This window comes from Tauraco erythrolophus, chromosome 3 (assembly GCF_009769465.1).
Source record: "Tauraco erythrolophus isolate bTauEry1 chromosome 3, bTauEry1.pri, whole genome shotgun sequence".
In the NCBI taxonomy this organism is placed as follows: domain Eukaryota; kingdom Metazoa; phylum Chordata; class Aves; order Musophagiformes; family Musophagidae; genus Tauraco; species Tauraco erythrolophus.
Genome location: NC_141467.1, coordinates 2,445,272 through 2,468,848, shown reverse-complemented (window position 1 = coordinate 2,468,848; position 23,577 = coordinate 2,445,272). Strand labels below are relative to the sequence as shown.

General features: G+C 44.2%; 1 protein-coding gene across 1 annotated transcript in view; it reads right to left on the bottom strand.

Moving 5' to 3' along the window:
• Positions 1-179: 179 nt before the first annotated feature.
• PHLPP1 (PH domain and leucine rich repeat protein phosphatase 1) overlaps positions 180-23,577 on the bottom strand; it is a 146,386-nt gene continuing 122,988 nt past the window's right edge. The window contains exons 11-17 of the mRNA XM_086608960.1: positions 17,070-17,270; positions 15,855-16,017; positions 10,743-10,873; positions 7,011-7,115; positions 5,686-5,880; positions 3,258-3,486; positions 180-1,327 (exon numbers count right to left, since the gene is read on the bottom strand). Of these exons, the coding sequence (XP_086465086.1) occupies positions 203-1,327; positions 3,258-3,486; positions 5,686-5,880; positions 7,011-7,115; positions 10,743-10,873; positions 15,855-16,017; positions 17,070-17,270 (2,149 nt within the window). The 3' untranslated portion in view covers positions 180-202. The remainder of the gene's footprint in view (positions 1,328-3,257; positions 3,487-5,685; positions 5,881-7,010; positions 7,116-10,742; positions 10,874-15,854; positions 16,018-17,069; positions 17,271-23,577) is intronic.

The window sequence follows — 23,577 nt, the reverse complement described above, 5'->3', positions numbered from 1 at the left end:
CTTTACCAGTCAAGCGTCTCTAGAAGAAAGTCAATGAATATTAAACCTAACAAACTGAAAAGCTGCAGTTATCTGTAGTGGCAGGATAAGGAAAAGGAAGTATATAAAGGAAAAGGATAAGGAAAACCCCTGCTGTAATGTGGGCCCACTGGGTCCCGCACTCAAGTCTCCTTGTTTGTTTCTGAGCAGTAAGTAGAGTGGGTCATAGTGGTGTGTCGTAATAGTCTGCCAGGTGGTCCATGGGGTACTGCCGCGGCTGCTGCTGTTGCTGCTGCTGCTGTTGTTCCTGGTGCTGCTTCATAATCTCCTTGACTTCTTCTTCAAGCTCCGGTGGGATGATGAACTGGTCGTCGGGGTCGGGCTGAGCTGGAGCAGCAAAGTAGCCCCCCGTTTTTCTGAGCGGCGCATCCGTCGCAACTTCAATTAAGTTATGGCTCCTCTCTTGCGGAGCCACGGAACCGTTGCCCCGCCGGCGCCCAATTGTGCCCGTGGCAGAATATTCAGCTTTCCTGGGAAGGCCGGGCTCGTCTTCATTGGCACTGATGACGATACCTTCGTCGCTGGCTTCCACCGGCACTTGGAGAAGCTGCTTCTCCTTCGCTCGGCTGCAGTGGATGTCCACCTCCACTTCCACGCGGCTGCCGTTGGTGAACACCCCTTCGATAGGCTCCTCGTCGTCGCTGTCAAGGCCGTTGTCGGAGAAGGCGCTGGAGAAGGTGGCGCTGGAAAGCTGCCGCTGGAAAGAATTGGACAGGCAGACGGGGTGCAGCATGCAGCGCTGCTCCCCCGGGTAGGCTGGGCTGTTCTCATTCATGGCTACCTGGGGAGGCTCGTCGGAGGCCGTGGACCCCACCTCACTGCTCATTTCGGAGGTGGAGATCTCGCTGCTGATCTCCGAAGCCATGCCGCTGCTCGAAGACGGCATCCCAAGGGCGTCTGTTGGCCTGTCCTTGATGACCACGTTGACAGACTGGGGGAAGATGCCTGGGCTGGGGGGTGGGACCCCATTAAGTTCGCAGCAGCAGAAGCTGTCCTCCGTCACGTTGAGCTGAACCACGACGGCGCTGATACTGTCGTTGCAGCCGTAACTCTGGGCCAAAGTGCAAAGCTTCTTGGCGGCTGCCAGGGCGTCAGGCACGTTTCTGACTGCCTCCACTGCTTCATCCATCGAGAGGCTGTCCCACAGCCCCTTGCTCCCCAGAATGAAGAACTCATCTTGTGGAGTTAAGGTGATGGACTGGACGTGAGGACGAGGCACGACACTTGGGTGAAGGAAGGTGTACCCCAAGATTCTCGTCGAATCCGTCACACCGTTCACTTTGCCATCCTAAAATTAGAAAGGACAGGAAATTGGAAAGTAAGCAGACAAGGACACACAGCGCCCACATCTCCTCGCGTTTTGCTGACGGCTGTTTTCGCAGCACCCCCAAACACTGCCATTACAGGCAAGAAGACGGAAAAGCACAGTGACACGCAAGGAGGTGACAGAGCTGGGATCAGAGCACAGCAACGGCTGGTTTGCAATCCTGCGCTACGCCCCCTACACCCTACCGAGCTGTCATCAGCATCACCTATGCGCAGACCAACAACGCAGAAGTCTGCAACAAAGAGCCATCTATTCTGCTCCTGCAGCTGCGAGAGCCAACTGGACTAATGTTCTACCAGTGAGTCAGGCTTATCCCTCCTCCACCCACGGTATCTGGCTCTGTACAGGACAAAGCCACACACAGCTCCATTTGATATAGGGGCAGGTCGTTCAGTTGGACTCTTCTTCTTGCAGCTGTAGCAATCGTAGGTTTCATCTTGGCTCATTGCTTCGGAACAAAAGTTCTTTTTTAAAAAAAAAAAAAAAGACTTTAAATGAAGCGTGCGAGTCAAATGCAGCGGAGAGCAAGTCTGCATTTCTCAGTCAGCTGAGTTGTAGTGAAACGTTTTGCATGCCCCAATTACTTACTACGTTTCCACTTAGACATGACATTTCCAAGGGGAAGAGGAATAATATCTGAAGGGAAAACATCGGTAAAAATGGACGTATTTGGGAAGTAAATCTCATGCGTGTCCAAATCCCCGGATCCTGTTCTGGTTAGAATCTAAGCTGCCAGAATAAGCAGAGCAAGTGTCTGAAACAGCAAGCCTGGCTATCTGTCAGCCTGCTGGGGATAGCTGCACCCTGCTAATTGCGTGTTTGAGAAGAACAAAGGTGAGGATTTACACTCATTTGGTCCAGCTGATGACTACAGTGGTTATCACAAAGTAGATAACAACAGAAAAGTGAACCAAGACTAAAAAAAGCTTCCCCTTTAAAACCACTCAGAAGAAAAAAAAAAACCTTGTTGGCTTGTTAACTTCCCCATTAGAAGGCTGACAGCAGTGATAAGCCATCAACGTGCATGAAATCAGTGAGTCATCTTCAGGTTCAGTGCAGAAATTTCCCTCTTCCTCTATGGAACAACACAACGAGCGTGCCTTGGTGAGGCACACTATGTTGGAGTGACTCCCAGCTCGTCACGTTTGAGATCCCAGTCGTCACCTTTCACTGGCAAGGTCGACAGGCACGTGGCTGATTCACACACCCCCACTCTGACACCCCCCTGCTCACAGGAGTACAACAGCAGTGGGCTTTCCGCCCTCTCCCCCACCATCAGGAGGATTCAGTCTATCTATTCCTATGCACGTGTCACAGAAGGCAAAGCAAAGCTGACAGCGGTGGCTTCAAGCTTGTACAAAGGGAACAAATAGTTTTCTCCTCTCCCATGGTTCAGCTGAGCACAGGATGGGTTTTCCTTTTGGGCAAGAGCACTCTGAGAGCCACCTGTCAAAGGGCAGCTCTGGAACGCAGGAGCTCAGGCAGCAAAGTCAGCCTGCCAGGAGCAAGGAGTCTCCTAAGGGAAGGACAGCATTGCTCCAAGTGCTCTGCCCTCTCATCCTCTTCAATTGCAGAGGCTCTTCATGACAGCTCCAACACAGCAAATCCCCTCCCCATTAGGAGGAGGCTGGCTGCTTTCCTATTTCAATGCAACATGCTCACAGTTGCTCTCTCTCTGAAGCTAACCAAAATCCAGCACAGCAATAGGATGGAAAAGCAGCTTGATTGCATGATATGAACCACCTTGAAAGGAAAAGTGCAACTCAGGAACCCATGCCATTAACACCACCTCTTATAGGTTACCAACATCGACATGCAATTTCATGCATTGCTGTGCAAACACCCTCCAAAGGAAGCTGCAAGTTGCAACAGTCCCAAATTGTTCTCTAACCTCTGTGATAATGGCCTTATGCTGCTTAATCCTCTTCAGCTCTTCTTCACAACTCATCACGTAACACCTGGACAAAGGTAGAGGTTTCCCATTCCGGCAGAGAACGGTTTGGCACTTCCCCACGTTTGCTGAGGTTAGTGTGAAGCATCCACCAGGGTCCATGGGATCATGTTTTATATGGCAAAGGACAGCGGAGCCTCCGAGTTTTTGCCCAGCTGTTCCAAGTTTCCTGGAATTTAAACAAAACAATGATTGTTCTTTAATTGGAAAACAAGTGTTACGAGTACTACGGAGAAACAGCCGCTGTTCTGCAAGCACAGGGCATTGGCTCTGTTGGATCCCTGGGACAGAAACAAAAGTCTCCACTGAAGACTGTGACACTGCGACAGCACTGCAGAGAAATCATGTGCAACTCTCAGGCAGTGTGTTATTTACACATATGAAGATACTAAAATCTGCTCAATTTTAGAACAAAAAAATTTTTTTTGCACTTTTAAGAGCTGCACGGTTGTTTCTCTTCCTCTGCATCTTAAAGATATTTGTTTTAAAGGTCAGATGGAGGGTAACAGAGAGGGTTAAAAAAGTATTGAGGACCATTAAATGAGTACAGGTAGAGCTTAAAAAGGCAGTTCATATTATCCAGCTGGTTCTTTGGCTTCTGAAGCTACAGATTTTATTACAAAAATAATAATTCTAACTGTAAAAACTCTATTTTTGAGCAAAAACAGAAGGCGGACATTCACTGTTTTGAGATGTCTTCAGAATAATGCTCTTAAAGTATCAAATGATGACCAAAAAAGCACGGTGGCTCTTAGCTCCACTGTAAGAAGGCACACTTCATTTATCCTGTCAGTTACTAACCTGTTCACTAGGTTCTTAGAAACATTTAAGACTGCTGTTTTAGCAGGAGTCATAGTAAAAAAAAAAAAAAAAAAAAAGTAAAAATCTGTCGATAAAACTGAAGTTTTCAGAATCCCGTCATTAGAATGTAAATTCATTTCGCTACTAGACTGTGAAAAACCATCCATCCTTCCCAGTATCTTGTTTATCAGGGCTTTCTCCCATAGTAATTAGGAATTACAGTAATTAGGAAGCTAAATACGGAGGTTACTAAAATTTATATTAAGGCTAGGTATAGCTGGCAAGAACTTTTGATTCAAAATCCTGGGGACGGAAGGCACAACTAAATTTGTAACCAAGCTTCAATGTGCTTTTTTATTTTATGTTTTAAAAATACACTTCAGGAGTGTTGCACATCATCTGTAAGAATCCTCAATGAATGCTTAAACGCGACTGGAATGAATACTATTTCTGGTTGTCTAAAGAAGTGGTTAGCTTATTTTCACTTGAGACCAAAAAAAAAAAAAAAAGGCATTTTTTGTAGGAATGCCACATTCCCGTGAAATTGCATTAGTAAACAAAACCACTTAATAAGTACTTTCGATACTCAAATTTGTTATTATTTTTGAATATTTTAAGTATATGGCAACCACCTTCTCAGCTACCAGTCTGAGGCACTGTTTAAGCAATTATGGGAAGGAAGGATTTTCTCTCGTGTTTGTAAGGTTCAATACCACCCTACTGCTTCTGCATCTTTCCCAATTATCAGAACTCGAGTATTTTTCCTGTCCAAGCGTGCAGCAATTGAACGATAAGCAATGCTACTTTCAACTTGATCCATTTCCTCAGCCTCTAAGCTGCTTATTTGCTTTCTCCTTTCTTTCCCTGACCTCCTCATTCTCCTTTGGTCAATTCCCTCCATACTCCTCCTTTGCTCCGTGCCTCCCCAGGCACAATTTCTTCTTCCATCAAGAACGGCATGCACGCAGGTTTCCAAACCACTACACAACACTACTGTTGCACTCACAGCTATGGTGTCACAATCTCTTTGGACGGGTCCTGCCCAAAGAGATGACAGGAGATGGGCATTTCTAAGGAGTTCAGACTTCATGTTTGAAATATTTGTGTAGCCTTAAATAACCTGAATTGGTACACAGAAATGAAAGGATCAGCCCAGGCTTTGCAGCCAGTAGTAAGAAGGAAGTTTATAAGATGATTAAGAGATTCATACCACTGATTTGGTTACGGTCAACTGTGAATCATAAGACTTCAAGAAGATACCAGAAAAAGGGGTAAACCTCCACCCACCACTTAGTAATGAGCATTTAGTAACTCTGCAGGCGGGGTGGGTTTTTTTTGTTTGGGTGGGGAGGTGTTGGGGTTTTTCTCCCCATATCTGAAAAGAACAGAGGGTAATATTAACAAAACAAGTCATAAAAGAAAACACTGTAGCCAGATACCAAGGCTTTTTTTCCCCCCTTTCTCTCATTTTTTGGAAGGAAGAAATGAGCAGGTGTCTGACCAGAAAGTGAACAAACTGTCCAGTGAGCATACACAAGGTAAAAGAGGCTTCAGATCCAAGACTCACCTCTGCATAACGATGAAAGTGTTGATCATGTATTCCTCCTCATTTTTAGTTTTCTGCAACTCTTCTGCCAAGATGTCACTCATTGTGCACTGCAGCAGATACGGCACTTCCACGTTGCGGTCACCATCAAAAACACCATAAAGTGCCTCCCGGTTGTCGCAGAAGTTATTGGCCGAAAGTGCTGCCACACACAGCCTAGTGAAAAACAAAGCAGGAGAACATCAAGGTTGTTGCCTACTACTAGTTTCTCATCTTGTCATTCTGACCAGAGAGATGCAGCCTGGTCTGAAAGCTAGTTTTAACCACCTCTGTTCACAAGTGTTTTCTTCACCCTGAGGGTGGTGAGGCACTGGAACAGGATGCCCAGAGAAGCTGTGGCTGCCCCATCCCTGGAAGTGTTCAAGGCCAGGTTGGATGAGGCTTTGAGCAACCTGGTGTAGTGGAAGGTGTCCATGCCCATGGCAGGGGGGCTGGAAATAGATCTTTAAGGTCCCTTCCAACCCAAAACATTCCACGATTCTATAATTTCAGGACTGCTTTCTGAGCTGTGGAGAAGAGTCAGGCCCGTCAATAGTGGTAAGATGTGGAGAGTTGAAGCCAAACCCTAAGGATTCTTCCTCCTTTTCAGCATGTGAACAAGTCCCTTACTTGTAGAAATAGGGGGAAAAGTATCTCTGAAGCAACATTGGTTTAAACTGCACTTGCTCCTCCAAAAGCCATCCTTGCAATTTTATATGCCAATGACCAAGCTGTGCGTTACATCAGTTGACAGTAAGTAAAGGCTTGCTGGCACTTGCTACGGAAACCTAGGTAGCAGAAGGTTTCTAAAAAGGTATTTAAGGAACAAAGAAAGATTCATCACATTGCCAGCACCACAGAGACTAGCAGACTCTTGGTACGTTATTTGTCAAGTGCTGCCTTAGTCACAGGAGCTCCTCACACTATGAATATTCAGAGTTTTGGCCATTCTGCCTCTTCCTTTAGTATCTCTGATTTGCTTAGTAAACACCCTTTGGTTGAAGATAAAGAAGCTTTGCAAAGAGGAAAATGCTTCTAAACACTCAGATCTTTTTCGAGCACCGGAGTCTCGCATAGACAAAATGTGTCGGTTACTCTTGTATCTTAGCAACTTCCCTAACAAAGACCAAAGTGGAGAGCCAGGCAGGGGCCCAGTATACAAATATAGAGCCGTGGCATGGCCTCTGCCTTTGTGAGGCCCAAAACGTCCCCAAAACTTCCACTGGAAAAAGGATTTCTTTGTGTCAGCATAGAGGCACACTCTGCTGCTGGAACGCTCGTCTAATAAAACCCACGCCAGGTCGTACTTGTTCTTAACGCCCGACGCTTCCGTGAAACCGTGGCTCCACACCGCCGGCGCTCCCGAAGCATCACCGGCCGAGGGCTGGTCGATCTTGAAGCAACGGATATTGCTGCGAGGAGAAAGGGAAGGGGAAAGATGAGATGGATTGAGGTGCTGACACAACCAGCTTAAAACATGAAGAAACCACCTTTTTTTTTTTTCCTTCCCCCCCCCCCCTCAGTTCTTAGTAATACATTTAATAGAAGAAAATGAAGCGGGACATCCGAACTGGTTACTTTTATGTGTCTGTACAGGAAGAACAAAAAAAAGTAGTAAATAACTGAGCCTCTCTGAGGGTGTCAGCTGCACTGTTTTGCTTAGTTGGCTTTTCTTTCCCTGCCCTCACCCCTGAGCTATTTGTTTCAAACCTAGCCCAGTAGGAATACAAGGCAAATTTGTCACTAGCTTGATGAAAGCCAATACAGAGGAGTGATCATTTTTTTTTTGAACTTCTACATCTCTCCCATCCATTTTAACAAGTCTCTGGGCTCCTTTGTTATATTCAAATGAAACCTCCTGTTATGACCTACACCATTCCCTAAATGAAAAAAAAAAAAAAAAAAATTAGAAAAAAAACTGTTTAGAAACAGCAACGTGCAGTTGACGGCCGTCCATGAAAACGCCCACAAAACAGAAATTCGCTCCGACCTGGTCCTGCACCAACCAGGCAGCAGGACTTCTGCCTTCTCCAGTTGTGCAGTCCAATTTTCACTCAGGCCCTTGATCCTCTACCCTCCAATTTACTACCAACATGGCCTTTAGCCTGAATTTCAAATATCTCACGCAGCGTAGTAAAGACTTGAAAAGGGCACAGCCCTCTCTGTTTATACCCTTCTCCTCGCAGCCCTGCTTCGCCGGGGAGAGATGACCTCCCCCCTGCTCCCTACGGCTCTCTTCCAAAGGCAGGGAAAGCGAGCTCCCTATAAGTGCAGACACTTCAAAGGCACCCGAACCTTTCATGAACCAAATGAATCATAAAAGGACATAAGCAGAAAGGTCTAACCGTTCACTCCGAGCCTTCGTTTTCCTCTGTCCAAACCCCCACCTGACCTGAACACACAGAAAAGTCTTTTCAGCATTGCACAGCCTTCCTCGAATGACCTGAAGTACTGTCACATCCAGTTCGATTTCTTTCTATGCTAATAGTCAGGACGTACATCAGCGAGGGCAGATTAAAAGCAAACAAATTACAGAAATAATCTTAGAACCACTGCTGTTCTCAGCCCGTGGTTTCGCAGCCCTCTGTGTGACAAACAAGAGGCAAACATCTCGCCACGAGCACTAGGAAAGATTATCTGACCTCAAATCAAACTGCAAACCTGGATCTCTTCTAAAGTAGCAGAGATTTTAATTCTCGCTGCACCTGCAAAACGCTGCACACACGAGCAAACACGCTTTCTTTGCAGACTTCTCCTACAAGGCACTTACCCTTCAGGGCAGGGAAACTTCAATCAAAAAGGTTTTTCTGTTTCTTTTTCAGCTGGGGTGACTGACCCCTGGTTCCTGGGCAGGTCAAGGACCCAGAGTTGTCTCAAGCTTCCCAGCAGTGGTGAAAAAAGCTACCTCAACGCATTGCTTTCAGCTTCCTCAGCGGCATCACTACAAATAGACCATGTGCCTGGACAGGAACGATATCCAGCAGCACATCCTATGCAGGAAATACGGGCTAAGGCTTTCGGACAGCACAGTTTGTCTTGCCCCCTAATTTAAAACGGCTGTTACAATTGAACCAGATGCTCTTTCCTAAAAATCAGAGTAGCAGCACCTTTTTCTTTTTTTTCTTTTTTTCCTTTTAATTGCTACTGAAAATTCTTACATCCAATAAATAAATCACTCAGCAACATCCTCCTAAGCATGCAAGCAAGCCTCCTTTAAGATCTCCATACATATTAAAAAAAGCAAGAATGCATGACAGGACTCTTCTTCTCACCAGCACTGAGAATACGTATTAACCTACTACTTGTTTGAATCCTGCCAGGGCACAGATGGAGAGCTGCCTTTCACACGCAGAAGGAAGATATAAAAGTACCAAGTGCACAAGTATTTTTGTGCCTGCCACAAAAAAATAAGTGAAAGGAGCACCTCCTCCCTCACAGTCAATTATAACACTATACCATAGAAGTGAGCGTAGTATATGGGTACAGACACTGAGAAGCCCCTCAGGAGGCCCGAAACACCTGACTGTAGCTAATGGAATATTAGGGAAGAGAACAGACCCAAGGTCTCAAGAATAATTTATTAAAAAAACAAATAAGTAAAGGAAAAAAGTTTTCTATGAATTAAAGACAATGCATATGCCAGTGAAAATATACCATGTAACTGGGCCACGTTACTCTTCTACTACTTAGGACTTAAATTTGTACAATACTGCTATAGGGCACGATGCCTGAATACTGAAGTGACAAGAGACTGGCTTGCCCACAAGAAAAAATGATCTTTAAGTTGCGACACAATTCAATTAGCTTTGTAATATATGTTTTTTTTTTCCCTATGAACCAGAGCAACATTACACACCGCATCTTCAGGAAGGTTTCCTGTATACAATAAAGTTGCTCTTAAAATGGAGGAATGTCCCCCTTTTTTTTTTTCTCCACTGTCTGCTGCAGAACATGGACTCTTGTTTTTAATCTGTGAAATCGCATCATTATTCAAGTTTTTCTTTAAATTTGATAAAATCCGCTGATTCAAGCCAAAAGCAAACTCTCACTGTAGGTTTCCTTTACTTGCACGACAGATGAGGGTCACTACTCCAGTGTCTGATCTTAACCGTTTAAAAGCCAACAACACAAAGCAACTGCTCAACCCTTAAAAGGTACATCAACTCTTCTTAGAACCGTTCAATATTTAAGGATCAAAGAGACTTAGAAGGAAAGTTGGAGCTGGTGCAGTTCCCTTCAGGACACAAGAAAAGCTCAAGGCAGCACCGCTGCCCACAGATGATCTGGTTTAGCGCAACAGTTTCCCAACACATCACAGGAGGAGGCACAAGGCACTGGGTGGATTTCAGTTATGGATGACACTTAAGTCCCAGGGCAGGAAACAAACAGGTAGACAGGAAGGAAACAGAGGGTCCCAAAGCAAGGGAACTAGCTTTGCTGCAAGCAGAGACACACGAGCCTTCAGGAGAGGTTTAAATACAAAAAAAGAAAAGTATCTTTCTAGGACAAGAGTGGAGAGATATGGAGAGTTTCCCTGCCCATGGCAGGGGGGCTGGAACTAGATGATCTTTGAGGTCCCTTCCAACCCAAACCATTCTGTGATTCTATGATGGGTAGCAACAAATAGTATGTGAAGAGGTAACAAGCAGCACAATGGTGAAGACAGACCCAAGCAGATGAGTGTGAGCGAAAAAACATAGTAAGCAGCTACTGGTGTCTCAACAGTGGAATAAAATTAGTATTTTGGTTGAATCTAGCATCAGAAGTAAACAGGAGACCAAACTGGCCCAACAGTGGTTATACCAGACCAGCAGATCCCTTCAGGAGTTACAGCTGAAAGCAATGGCACTGAGGAGGGTAAAGTCATCGTCTTTAACGAAGCATCAATTTCTGACCTATGCACATAACCTGTTGCTTCCCGATCCACTGACAACAGGGAGCCACACTCCTCAAGAGACTTGCACTTGAGTGTCCTGTGGTTTTGTCACATTCTATCTGGGGGTTGTTCTGCCCTCTCCCCGTGCTGCAAGGTAACTTACTTCAGCAGCTCCAGGGTTTTGTGATCCAAGGCTAATCTGGGATTTCCAGTCAGGTCCAGCTCTTGCAGTTTTGGAGGCAGGTTTTCAGGCAACGTGACTTCGCTCAGTTCATTGCAGCTCAGGTCCACGCACTGCAAAAGGGAAGTGGCCAAATCAGCAAGAGAATTCAGCTGTCATCAAGTTCAGACAAGTTTTGATTAAACGTAGCAACGCATGTTCCATGGACAATGAAGGCTGCAACCAAAACCTACAACCATTCATTTAAGTACGTGGTTCTTAGAAAATAAATTCATCTGGCATTTAACCATCTTACCAGATGGCTGGGACACCTAGAAATACATCCCCTCCATTTCCATCTCTGGTCAGGTGTCATCTTGATACAAAACTACTAAGTTTTGTCTGCTCCTCACAGAGACAAAAAGGGTCAGTGTATTTTCAAGTATTTAAGAAAAAAAAATGTTTCTGATGAAAACGGTCTTTTAACAGATAATGGAAATGGAGATAAATACAGTTGGGGCTTCTCAGCCACTGGCATAACAAACCTCCTCTGAAGTCAGTTTAAACCAGCGTGAGCATGAGCAGGCTTTCAGGAATTCAATATTTACTGAGGGATATTAAAATAAGCAGGGTTATGAATACATGTGGAGGGCAGGAGGAGGAGAGGGGGAAAGGAAAGAAAATACTGGAGCAGTTTTAAACACGGTTTTAATTTGTGTTGCCTTAGATGGATTCGTATTTAAATATCAAGTCGATAAAATGCGTGAAAAAAATTAAAGCTTAAATGTTTCAGAAAAAATATGACACAAAACAGCAGAGACACTTGCTGGCTATCCAACAGCTAAGCACAAATTAGCTAGAACAAGTGCACTAGAAAGACAAAATCCCCAAATAAACATTGTTTAAAGCTGCATATCCACATGAAAGTCAATACATGGGGAAAAATACGGCGTTTTATATAAAAACCAGCACTCCAAACCCTATTACAGAACTACCAGTGTAGCATGCACCAAAAATTGGAAAAAAATAAAAAATTCTGAGAGGACAGAGCAGGCTGGTATTTAACAGAGGATAGAAGAACTATCCACATCCTTTAGAAAGACCTTTTTCTACTTTCAACCTGCAAAAAGAGAAAAACTTTAAAAACTTGAATAAAACAGAAAAATGAAAGCATTGAGGGGAGGCCATTATGTGGCTTTTATACAGGTGAGACATTTTCATTTCTGTAGGTATATTCAAAGAGATTGGGTCCTGAGCTGAAAGAAGGCATAAGATAACCTAGTAAAGCCTGGAAAAGAAAAATCTCCTAACACTTTAATAGATGCACGTAATGGAAATAACGAATTTCTGACCCAAATCTCGAATCCTGAAGTTGTCTAATATGGAGGCCTTATTATCTATGAAAAGCAAACTGCTGACGTTATCTAAGCCTGATAAGGAAATCAGAGTCGAAATCTGTCACGCAAACAAAACAGCAGACAGCTTAACAGAAGAGTTATTCCAGCGAGCTTTTTTCCTCCGCGCAACTCCTTGGGGCTGCTTCCAGAGAGCCAGCAATTACTTTGCAGATTAAAGAAGCTGCCAGCAGGTCTTGCTGTGTTCAACACCTCAATGCCATTACGAATTTGATGGAAGAGCATGCAGGAATAACAAGTACAAAAATTGGTAAAGTAATTTCATTGTTCTCTTTAAGCGTTCAATATGCCAAAGGTAGCAACATTCTACAGCAGATCCCTTGGTCCCTAAGCACTAGTGAAGATAGCTTATTTATCAGACTAGGATTTCTTACATTTTATTTGCATTATAGAATCATAGAATGGTTTGGGTTGGAAGGGACCTCAAAGATCATCTAGTTCCAACCCCCCTGCCATGGGCAGGGACACCCTCCACTACACCAGGTTGCCCAAAGCCTCATCCAGCCTGGCCTTGAACACTTCCAGGGATGGGGCAGCCACAGCTTCTCTAGGCAATCTGTTACAGTGCCTCACCACCCTCAGAGTGAAGAATTTCTTCCTTAGATCTGATAGAAATCTGCCCTCTTTCAGTTGAAATCCATTGCCCCTTGTCCTATCACTACAGGCCCTTGTAAAAAGTCCCTCTCCAGCTTTCCTGTAGCCCCTTTAGGTACTGGAAGGCTGCTATAAGATCACCCTGGAGCCTTCTCTTCTCCAGGCTGAACAGCCCCAACTCGCTCAGCCTGTCTCCAGAGCAGAGGTGCTCCAGCCCTCGGATCATCTTTGTGGCCCTCCTCTTTCCTCATTGTTAGAAGAAAAAGCTAAGAGAGACTTTCTGCATATCTATGTTAAATTTAGTCCTTATTCTACACCCCAGGCCGGCAGTAAAGCGTATTTCCCAACTGATCCATACTGCCTCGTGCGCTTTTTTTAACGCAAGCTGGTTTAGCCCCGTCCACATGGCACTGAAAGAACAACTCCTGCAACTGCACACAGGATTTTGCAGCTGGAAGACAGAGTTTAATATTCAGCATTTTCTTACCCTGCATTTACAGCTTTGTGACTGTTCTGTTCAAGGCTGAAAGGGACTGGACTTAAATCCAGTTGTGACTGAAGGCAGTCAGACTGATGCTAACCTATTTAACTAGGAGAAAAACTACCAAAGATTCAGAGTTTCATCTTTAAGATGCTACTACTAAATCTTCACTTCTTTCAGGTCCCGAGTTAATGCTCCTGTGAAAGATAAGCTTGACCAAAAACTGTGACAAGAAACCTCTATATGATCCCCACTGCAGTAGCCCAGCAAGACGACCACGAAAGAGAGGCAACTCATCAGTCAACAAAAGCTGGACAATAAAGCCAAGCCAGGTCCTGGGTGGGAAAAGCAAGCCTGGGCCGTTACGCTCTGCTCAAGCAGTAAGGACCACTCAACTGTTTAACTGCGAAAGAACAGAAGACATTTCAGTGTGCACAGATAAACCTAACTCTGACAGTATAAATAACTGTCATAAAATACAATAAAAAAACATAAAAAATGTATTACGTGAGATATCTCAGAGACATCCACCAGGCTCTTTAACACAGAGGCCAGCACATAACTTCTGTAGCCTTGACTGTAGTGTGTAAAAAAGGCTTAGAGACAATTTTATCACTAAAATGACCTTGTGTTTGGAAATCCTGGAGTTACTGCAAGTGTAAAAGCATCATCATTTATACTACCTTTCCTTCTGAAATTATTTCAGACAGCATAGTAACTGCTGCTACTAACTGTTCCAGTATCACTGACTCCAAAACCATAACATGTCACTCTCTCTAGCTAATTAAATACAAAAGCAAAACTGCCATCACCTCAGGTAACAGAGCTCCCAAGAAGCTTAGAGCGTTTGCATGCCACCTCAGTTAAAATTAACCACCAAATATGCTATAATCACAGAGGTGACATGAGATTATATAACTTCGTGCTTTGTCACAAGCAAGTTTGTTTCACCAAACGACCAAATCCATACTCAAGCAATAAATTCTGGACCTACTTTGGCACATTTTGAACGCTCTCACGTACCTACGGAGCAGCTCGGCTTAAGCTAAGCAACAGACGACAGGCAGGCAGCACAAGCTTGACCTCCAAAATGACAAACACCAACCCTGACCTAGAGAAACCACCAAGAGGCCAGGAGAACCTCTGTGCCCAACCTTCCCGTTCGGCAGCTATAGGAACCCATCTCACAGAAGTCAAACCCAGGCATTTTCTTTCTGCACGGGTGGAGTCCTAGAGCACTCTCGGATGAAGTCATGCACGCTATCCCTGCAGTCCCAAAACAGTTAGTGACGTTCATGCCTCTTTCTTCTGCTAAAGAGAACTAAATAACTGTAGGGAACCGGTGGGAAGAAACTGATAGATCTTCCGAGAGCGTTTTTCTGCTAAGCACTGTGGCAGAGCAGCACTTTAAATACTGACGTTTTGATAAAACTTTCAGCTTTCCCCAGAACACACGATCAAAGTTGTTCCCTATCAGCGTGTTTACACTATCCTCTTTTCTTTTTTTTTTTCTGTTAACACCACCCTCGTATTTTTGAAATGTTTACTGCACAGCACCTCGCCCCCCCCCCCCAATTCTTCCTCTAAGAAAAAAAAGCTTTGCATCTGATTGATTCTAAATGGCTCTCTGCTTCCTCTGGCCATTGTTCCGAAGAGGGAGGAGTATTCAAAAACCCACAAGTTTGTTGGAGATTTCCTGGCTAAAACCACAAAGCTCATCTTTACATGCACTCGCTGTCCAACAGAATTATTGCTCCTGCTGCTTTGCCTGACCCCAGACACTGAGGCACACACGACAGTCTGGGAACTCAGCCTTTTGACTTCACGGAGCGCCCGAAGGACGCTGAAGTTGTTTCGAGTCCAGGAATAGGTAATCAGTTCTCAGCCTCAGAGAAGGACAGATTTTCTGCTGTATCACAACATTTGTACGCCGGGAATTAACCGTCTCCCAGCTCCGGCCAGCGGAAACAGCACACAGAGCAAAATATTCTGCACTGTGCCAGGCGAGAAGCAGGAACTCGACTCACAAAAGGTAAGCAGTGGTGCTCTTCAGCGTGCTCGGGCAAAGAATGTGTCCCACAAAAAGAAGTGCTAGGAAAAATCCAGAATTACTTCTGGAAACGCATACAAGACACGGATTAACCATTCCTCCGGTTGTGCAAAACATGACTGCAATTAGGAAAATTAAAGTAGCTTGCCTAAATACTCAAGTCCTGCACTCCTGGAATTTATCTCTGTCCCCAAGGCCTATTCTATTTTGCAACTCCAGCGGTTTTTAACATGTGCTCTAAACAAAGTCCATTCCTACACCATCAACCAATTGCCAAGGCAGCAAGAGTTAATTACGCATAGCTCTTGCCAAATGTTTAAGTTGTATCATAACAGACTGTCACAGGAAGACAATTAACACTTATTTGGCAGAGAAGATGGGATCTGGTGATGGTGAGCGTGAAAATCAGATTTTGAGGCTCTTCTTCCATTCCGCTCTGAGGCAGCACAGGGGCAAATATTTTGCATATGACCTCAGAGGAGAAAGCAGCTGTCAGATTTCGGTAATTTCTAAGAATAACTCTATCCTGTAGCAATTACAGACCTGAGGGGAGAATGGAATTGTTCATTCCTTACCTTTATTTCAGCAAGCTGCATGACTTCTGGGAAGACTTCGATGCAGTTGGAGTGAGCAATTACAGTATGCATACGTCTGCAGTTCATGATGGTCGTTGGAATGGCTTTCAGTTTGTTCCCACTAATATCAATTTCCTCCAACTCTTCCAGCTTGGCCATTTTGCTATGAAAACAAGAGTTTGAGAATTTGTCTTTTAATAGACATGCATATTTTATTTTCAAGTGGTGATAAGAGCAATGGTTTTTATTATTTTAAGAAAATAAAACTGCGGACTTTGGTTCTTGTTCACAGCAGGGCCCGTCACCTCTCCTCACACCAGATGCTAACACAGTTGTGGAACAGAACGTGTGCTTCTTCTGTCAATGTTCTCTTAATGCTACTTTTCAAGTGGCTTATTTGGCTTACGTTCCCCCTGCTCACCAGCTCACTTTCACTCTTCTTCCTCCTTCCTTCCCCTTTCCTTCAACCCTAGTTTCCCACTTTGTCCCAGATTCTCCCCTTCGCCTTCTGGCATCCCACTCGGCCCTTCCCCCTAATCCATCTCCCTCCCTCTCCCCCGTGCCAGTGAAGCCCAGCTGCTCAGAACATCACACAAGGACAGAGATGTCTCTTCCTTTATTTATTGGCATCTCTTTTCCAAGGTTGTACCCCATCAGCTTTACAGCACATCTTACACTTGAAAGATTTCCGATTACAACACAGTGAATTGAAAGTACAGAAATGGCTGCCAAGTCAGAATCTCCTTCTGGAGCGAGAGGATTTTTCCCTAATGGAGCTTAGTCCGCTTCCAGAGGACATTTCCAGACTGCTATGCTCGCAAACCTCCTGTAAGCAGAAGACCACCAGGTGTGAACAAAGTGGCCAAGCCAGGGAAAACAGACGACCTCCTTCCTTGACTTCAAAAGCTTACTGTGGTCAGTAAAGCTTCAAAAGCTTCCACTGTGGCTGAATCAGCCCAGTGGAAAAGAACTTCAAGCTCAATCAAACCACACCAACTAAGGTGTAGCACTTGCTTGTCCGTGCAAGGCAAGAGAGGGTAGCGACGCGCAACAGGGCACGGCAGGTGAATCCACCCTCCGCGGTGGAAGAGTGGACCACCACCTTCAAAATACAGCCTGTGCCTCCACGTTTCTGTGCAATTTGGTTCTCGCTGAGGAAACGTTTCGTGATGCCCACCCAGTGGTGAGCCAAAGGCAGCGAAACCAGTTACTCACCTCGCGGGGAAGCTCTGTAGGCGGTTGTAAGCCATGTGCAAGATTTTCAGGTGTGGATGGCCTGTTAACAAGGGCACGCATTTATCTGTGAGGTTGTTGTTGGTCAAATACAACTCCTGCAAGATGCTGTGGGTTTCTTCAGAAAGGGTGGCCGGAGGAAGCATTTCCAGTTTGTTGGCAGAGGCGTTAAGAAATCTCAGGCTGCAAGGAGAAGTTGCATAAGGGAGTTCAGAGAAACATCCTGCAGGTTTTGTCTAGGAGTACAAATAAAAATCTCTATTTTTAAGAGTTAAGACAGTTACAAAGCAAAGGTCAAAGCAACAAGTTTGCAACAATGGATGGAAAGGTCCAAAGTCTAGCACTATATGAACAAAACTTCTGATCACATTTCGCAATGAACACATTCGTGTGAATAAAACATCAGGAAAATGAGCACATCGAAATGCCTCTGTCCCCTTATCAAGACCTCAGCACCTCCAACATTACTATGGATGTACCTGCAAGTAAGAGCAGTAACAAACCACATCATTTCCATATTCATTCCACATAAAAATGAATTTTGAATTCATCATCAACAAGCCATGAGAGCATAGCTGCCCTTCAGGTGACTGAAGTCATTGGTAAAAAAGCCAGCCAATTTTTCAGTGTTTTAAATACTGGCCAGGGTGCAGACAGTGTTTTGTTTAAACCCGCACGCCTGAAAGCAACCACAAAACACGAAAAAGCACTCTCTGAATATTTGGATAACTAAAGATGCACCAATCACAAAAAATAATCCTGAGACCAAGCAGTAATTTGCCTTTTAGATTTTATAGAGAGACAGTGCTAATAGTGAATTAAATTTAAAAAGTTAAATACTTGCTTGCTGATGTATGCAGCAAGAGAGCCAGATCTCTATGTAGTTCCTGAGTGCCCTTTCCCTACTCCCCAAAGCAGCAGAAGCCCTTGACAATCTTTTCTGCAGTCTCACCACAAGCAGCAAGGACTGAAGCAGCACAGAAATGAACTTGTTCTTTGTCCCACAAAGGACTTTTTCCAGGATGGGAACAAGACCTGCTGAGGTCCAGGCGCTGCCTACTCCTGCCAGTCAAGTTCTGCAGGCAGAGGATTCACCTTTCTTTAGGAGAGTTTGGTGATTGCAGCAGTACTGGAAGAACACACACTGCAGACATCTTGAGGGCTAGAATTCACACGAGCAATTCCCAAGAAAATACGGAAAAATACAGCTATTTGTCCTTTAGTAACCAACTCTGGCATGACTGTGCCTTTTCAATAGAAACCAGACCTCTCTTTTCCTTCCTCCCCTTTTCAGAAAAGGACCTGCAATTCAGAAGTGAGCGTGTGCCTGCCAGTCAAACCAGGCTGGGCTGCTCCTACCAACGGGAACGGGCAGCTGCAACGGGCAAAGTCGTGGTCAAGAAACAAGGCTCAGAAACCAGTTGGCTGAAGCCTATAAAGCCACTGAGCAGGACACAAAAGGTAGGCGGCGCGCTCCTGTCATTGATCTCGAGAAAAAGTGATAAAATATTGATCGTTTCTCCCAAGCACGCAGGAATCCACACCGACCTTTAAGGGCTATTAATGAATGAAATGGATTTGCAAGAGTTGCAGCTGGTTGAAACTTGCTCAGCAGCAAATAAGGGTCAGACATGCTACAGGAGTCACGTGGAATGCCAAAGGATTAAAAAAACCCCACTATTTCCACTAGAAGCAAAAATCTCTCAGCACTGCACAGAACTGAAACTAGGTTAGCTGTTTTACACAGACAGAGGAGTCCACTTTGGAGAAACACAGTTTAATCCTCAGGCTCATTCATTATTCACAAGGGTGGTAAAACTCCAGAGGAGGAAGGAGGAGAGAGAGGATTAATACAGAGAAGGGAATAAGCAGCTGAAAGGGATTTTAAAATTCTTTATTTATTCTGAAAAGATGCTGCTCAATTTCACCCTTTAGCTATAAACTAAAAATATAATAAGCTCATTCAAAGTTGGATTATTAAACCGAAGCATACCACATCAACAGCTCCTGTACTTGATTAAACACCAGCAAGCACAGCTATTGCCAACAGTACAGACAACTCTTACTTTGGCAACTTCAACCTAATATGTGTGAGAGCCTTCTCTCTCTCCACAAAAAAAGGCATTTTGATTAACATTAAAGCCACAATATCTTTTGCACCACTCATAGTACAGAACGGTCATCTTCAGCTCTGCCTGGAAAGGCTTAAGCAATAAAAAGGTTCAAGGCTACTGGGGAAAGTGAATTTTCAAAGCAATACGATGGAGATGAGGAGGTGGCAGCAAAACATTCCCCAAGAAAGGGCATGTTCTGCTGCCCTGAAGAGGAATCTATTTTCCTTATGTTCTTGCAAGCTGCAGCAGAATAAACTGGAGTGTTTCAGAGGTACCTTCTCTAAATAACCAAACAGAGGCAAACAGATAACCTAGGGAGCATCCTATGGCTGTCAAGTTCAGAAGAACATAAGTTTGCTCAAGTACAGCTAGCCCAAAACACAGCTGAAAGCTCCAAGTAAGAAAAGGTACCTTGCTCTGATAAAGCTGAAATTAATACAGTCTACTCTACTGAAGCAATTTTAAATTCAAAAGAAAAACGAACCAAACAAAAAGCTCTTCTGTTTTTAATAAGCTTTCAAAGTTGGTGGCATACAACAAGAAATTTCAAGCTGTTCCCTCACTGGTCTTAAAAGCGGCTGGACCTCACTGGTCTTAAAAGTGGCTGGAATCTGCACATTCCTGCCAAAAACAAGTTTTGATGCATATATTTTCCAGTGGGGAAAGTAGAGAACCACCCTGTCGCTCTGTAGCACACCCGCCCTCACCCTTTTGCCCAATCTTCCAGAGAGCAATTCGACAACATTGGAACTAAATCCCCAGCACCCTGACCTACAGTTTAGTGCCTTGATGTGAACGAGGTTTAGGTGGCTAGCAAAATCTTGCCAACAGTCTAAAACAGGACCCCTGTGGTAGCAAGCAGGGTATCTCACCTACCCCACACGTAACAACTCACTGAGTAACGGAGCAGCACTCAGCAGTTGGGTTCAGGATAGTCACACGCTGATCTCTGTCTGTAGCTGACATCATTAGAATTAAATTAACTTTTTAGAAAAGAGTACGCTGCTTATTTACATGTTCCTTTTGACCAGCAGTTACATTAAAAACGGTAAAAACATTCTCAAACAATTACTCTTTCAAGATAGTCTCTGGATTTAATTTTTTATTTTTTTTTTTTAAAAAAAGACACACCATTCTCTGGGCAGAGAACAGAACGAACCAGCAGATTGCTACTGCCAAAGTTTTGTCAATTCTGCGCTATAATCTTATGTCCAAAAAAAAATTAAAATATCTGTACTTGCCCATCAGGTTTTCCTTCATGCTGATTTAACACAGAACTCCTCCTCCAGGTTATTTCTACTCCTATTTCTTCATTCTCGTGCAACGTGCCAGCTGCTACCTTAGAAGGCACATCTTACAAATGCCCTCCAGAGGAGTGGAAATTTACTTGGGCACAACTGTTCCCATCTCTCTTGTGTATGGACTTAAACTGATTCATGTTCCTTGAAGATATCCCACTCATACTGCTTATCAGATGGAAGCAGAATGTCAAGTATTAACGCTCAGTCCAAAATTAATTGTTTCCCTTTCCAATTCCACCCACACACTATACCACAAGCTCGTGAAAAAAGTACAGCATCACTACAAAAACCTGAATTCAGCAGCCTGCGCACATACCAGAGCGTAACACAGTGAGGAGCACACGGATTAACAAGTACTAGAAGAGTGTCCCAGATTAAGAAAGAAACAAAAGGTGCTGGCAAGGAGATGCCAGAATTCTTCAGCTTTGACAAGGTGCAAATTCTCCTCTGGGCTAATAATATAAACATTGATCTCTGGCCGGAATAAGTCACTTTTGGTTTTATGGGGTATTAAAGTACAATCCCTTGCTGGATTTAACTTCTCCAAGAGACAAAAGAGAAAAAAAAGAATGTCCCAAAGAATAGGCTAGAATCAAGGACATGGATCTAATTCAACAAAACAGACCTAACATGCAGTTATGTGCATTCCCTATTTAAACCGAGGGTTTTGACCTCAATTCGGACGTCCTGCAGATGAAGAAAACCTTCTACCAAAAAAACTGCATGAGGTTTGAAATTTTTTAACACCAATGCCTGCCTCTAGCATACATGAAAGTTGAATATAGCCAATTGTGAGAATACAGCATCTCCCCATTCCTCATCATTTTCTGAGGTGGCTTGGCAAACCTGGCTTGCTGGTAAGACAGCCACCACTGAAAAAGGTAAGTCCTCCAAGAAACTTAGAAACACTCAACATTAAATGGAGCAACACAGACATGCTGTGTTCCAATGGTTCCAACAACTGCATCTAATGGTGAAGCTGCAGCAAATCAAAACCACTGTGCTTAGCTTGAAAGTACCGATAAGAGTTGGGCAGAATACTGCAGCTGCAAAAAGAGAATATGCAGAGAATCAAGATCTCCAGTTTGGCCTGTGCCCCAAGATCTCCATCAGCACAGAGCAATCAAAATACAAAATTTCTTCTCCAGTCCCTTCTGCAGAGACATGCCCTCAATTTCTCATCGCCTAATCCTAAAATAATTTATGATTGTAGCAGCAGGTGTGTGAGGAAGAACCCTGTAAGCTAAGCATGTCTAGGGGGAAAAAGAAGGAGGAAACATAAAATAAAAAATCAAGGCAGTTTTGCCAGCCTGGGCAAAAGAGGGTATTTCTCCTTAAAACAAACAAACAAAAATAAAGGACAGAAACATTCAAGTGAATCCCCTTCTCTTACTTTCTAACCTATCTTTAGCTGTTTCTTTAACTGGGATTACCCCAGTTTCTAATATACCTGCTTGCAAACCCTAACCTACCAGCAAGGAAACAAATGCAGCTAAGCATTTTTACAACGAGAGCATGTGCATCAAACACTCAAATAGCTCTTTGCATTCATTTGACTTTGTTTCCTCCCTCGCTTCTCCTGCATCCACGACAGGACTGAATCCTTGCATCAAAAAGAAGCGGAAATGGGGAATGTGGGTGGAAATGGCAAATACCAAACAAGAGCAAGTTTAACTGGGTCACCTTCCTGATCTCCAGAAAAAAACAAACAAATAAACAAGCAAAAACATCCAAAATGAATTAAATCAAATCAAATCCAATCAAACAGAAAATCAAAACAGAGAAGAACAGCTGAACAAAGCCGAAAACAAGAATCATAGAATGGTCAGAGTTGGAAGGGACCTCAAAGATCATCTAGTTCCAACCCCCCTGCCATGGGCAGGGACACCCTCCACTACACCAGGTTGCCCAAAGCCTCATCCAACCTGGCCTTGAACACTGCCAGGGAATCGGTGGTGACGACAGCCTAGATGGGCTCAGAATAGCTGACACTGGCTTAGCCACCACAGCTGGCCACTGCCAGACACTACAACACAAAGCCCAAGGTTTAAGCTGTGCACATCACAGCTGCACATCTTCACCACACAGCTGCTTTCAGTAGTCCAATGGCTGTTTTAAGGGTTAAGACTGAAAAAATTCATAAAAACCAGAAAGGAAGCTTAGGCAAGAGGCAAACCCTTGCCCTCCACCCCTGTCTCTCCATTTTTAAACCCCTCCGACCACTGCCACTGCTCTCCTACCACACTCAGCTAAAGATGGTGAATGCTCACTCGTCTTATCCAAAGAGCATTTTGTACAACAGTTTTCATGCCATTAAACAGTAGTTTGCTGCAAACTGGTCAAGGCAGGTGGCAAAGTCTGTAAGAGAACCAGACAGCGTGGGAAAGGCACCACAGCAGACGAAGCAGTGGATAGAAATGAAAGGCTGGAGGAAAGCAGGTGCACGAAAAAAGGTTCAGGACTCAGTTTGGGAGTTCTCCCCATCAGCCACAGCTCTTGCATGAATTCTCTGTTTTTGCAGCATCTGGTAATGAGAAATGAAGAGATTATCTGGCTGCCTCTGTGGTGCTCATCTTGCCAAGAAAATCCCCACCCTGCAAGAGAAATCCTTGCTAACACGATCAAGATGTGCATACTTTGAGTGCAATAAACAGAACCGAGTTCTGTCTTGGTCAGAGACACGTTTCCTAGGCTAGTCCTCAATTTCTCCTCAAGTAACAGTTTAAAATAGAAAATTACTTAAAAAGCAGACCAACAAAATACCCCTAAATTACACTCTTCAGCAGAGAATGGCACCTTTTCATTGGTTGTTGAAGGATTAAGGCAGAAAAGTAAAGCTTGATGATGTTTCTGCGAAGAGAACAGAGGTTTTTTCAGCTTTTTTTTTGTGAAAGTGATATCCTCTCTCTGTGCACCAGTGCACTGATTTCCCCCCCTTCCTCAGATGTTCTAGATATCAAAGCCCACCAGTACTTGTGCTGAAGTTCGCCCAAGGCACTTCACACCCACTTTGTCAAATATTCAGGATTGAGAAGGAGAAAGCGTTTATAATTCACAGCACGAGACTTCATATCC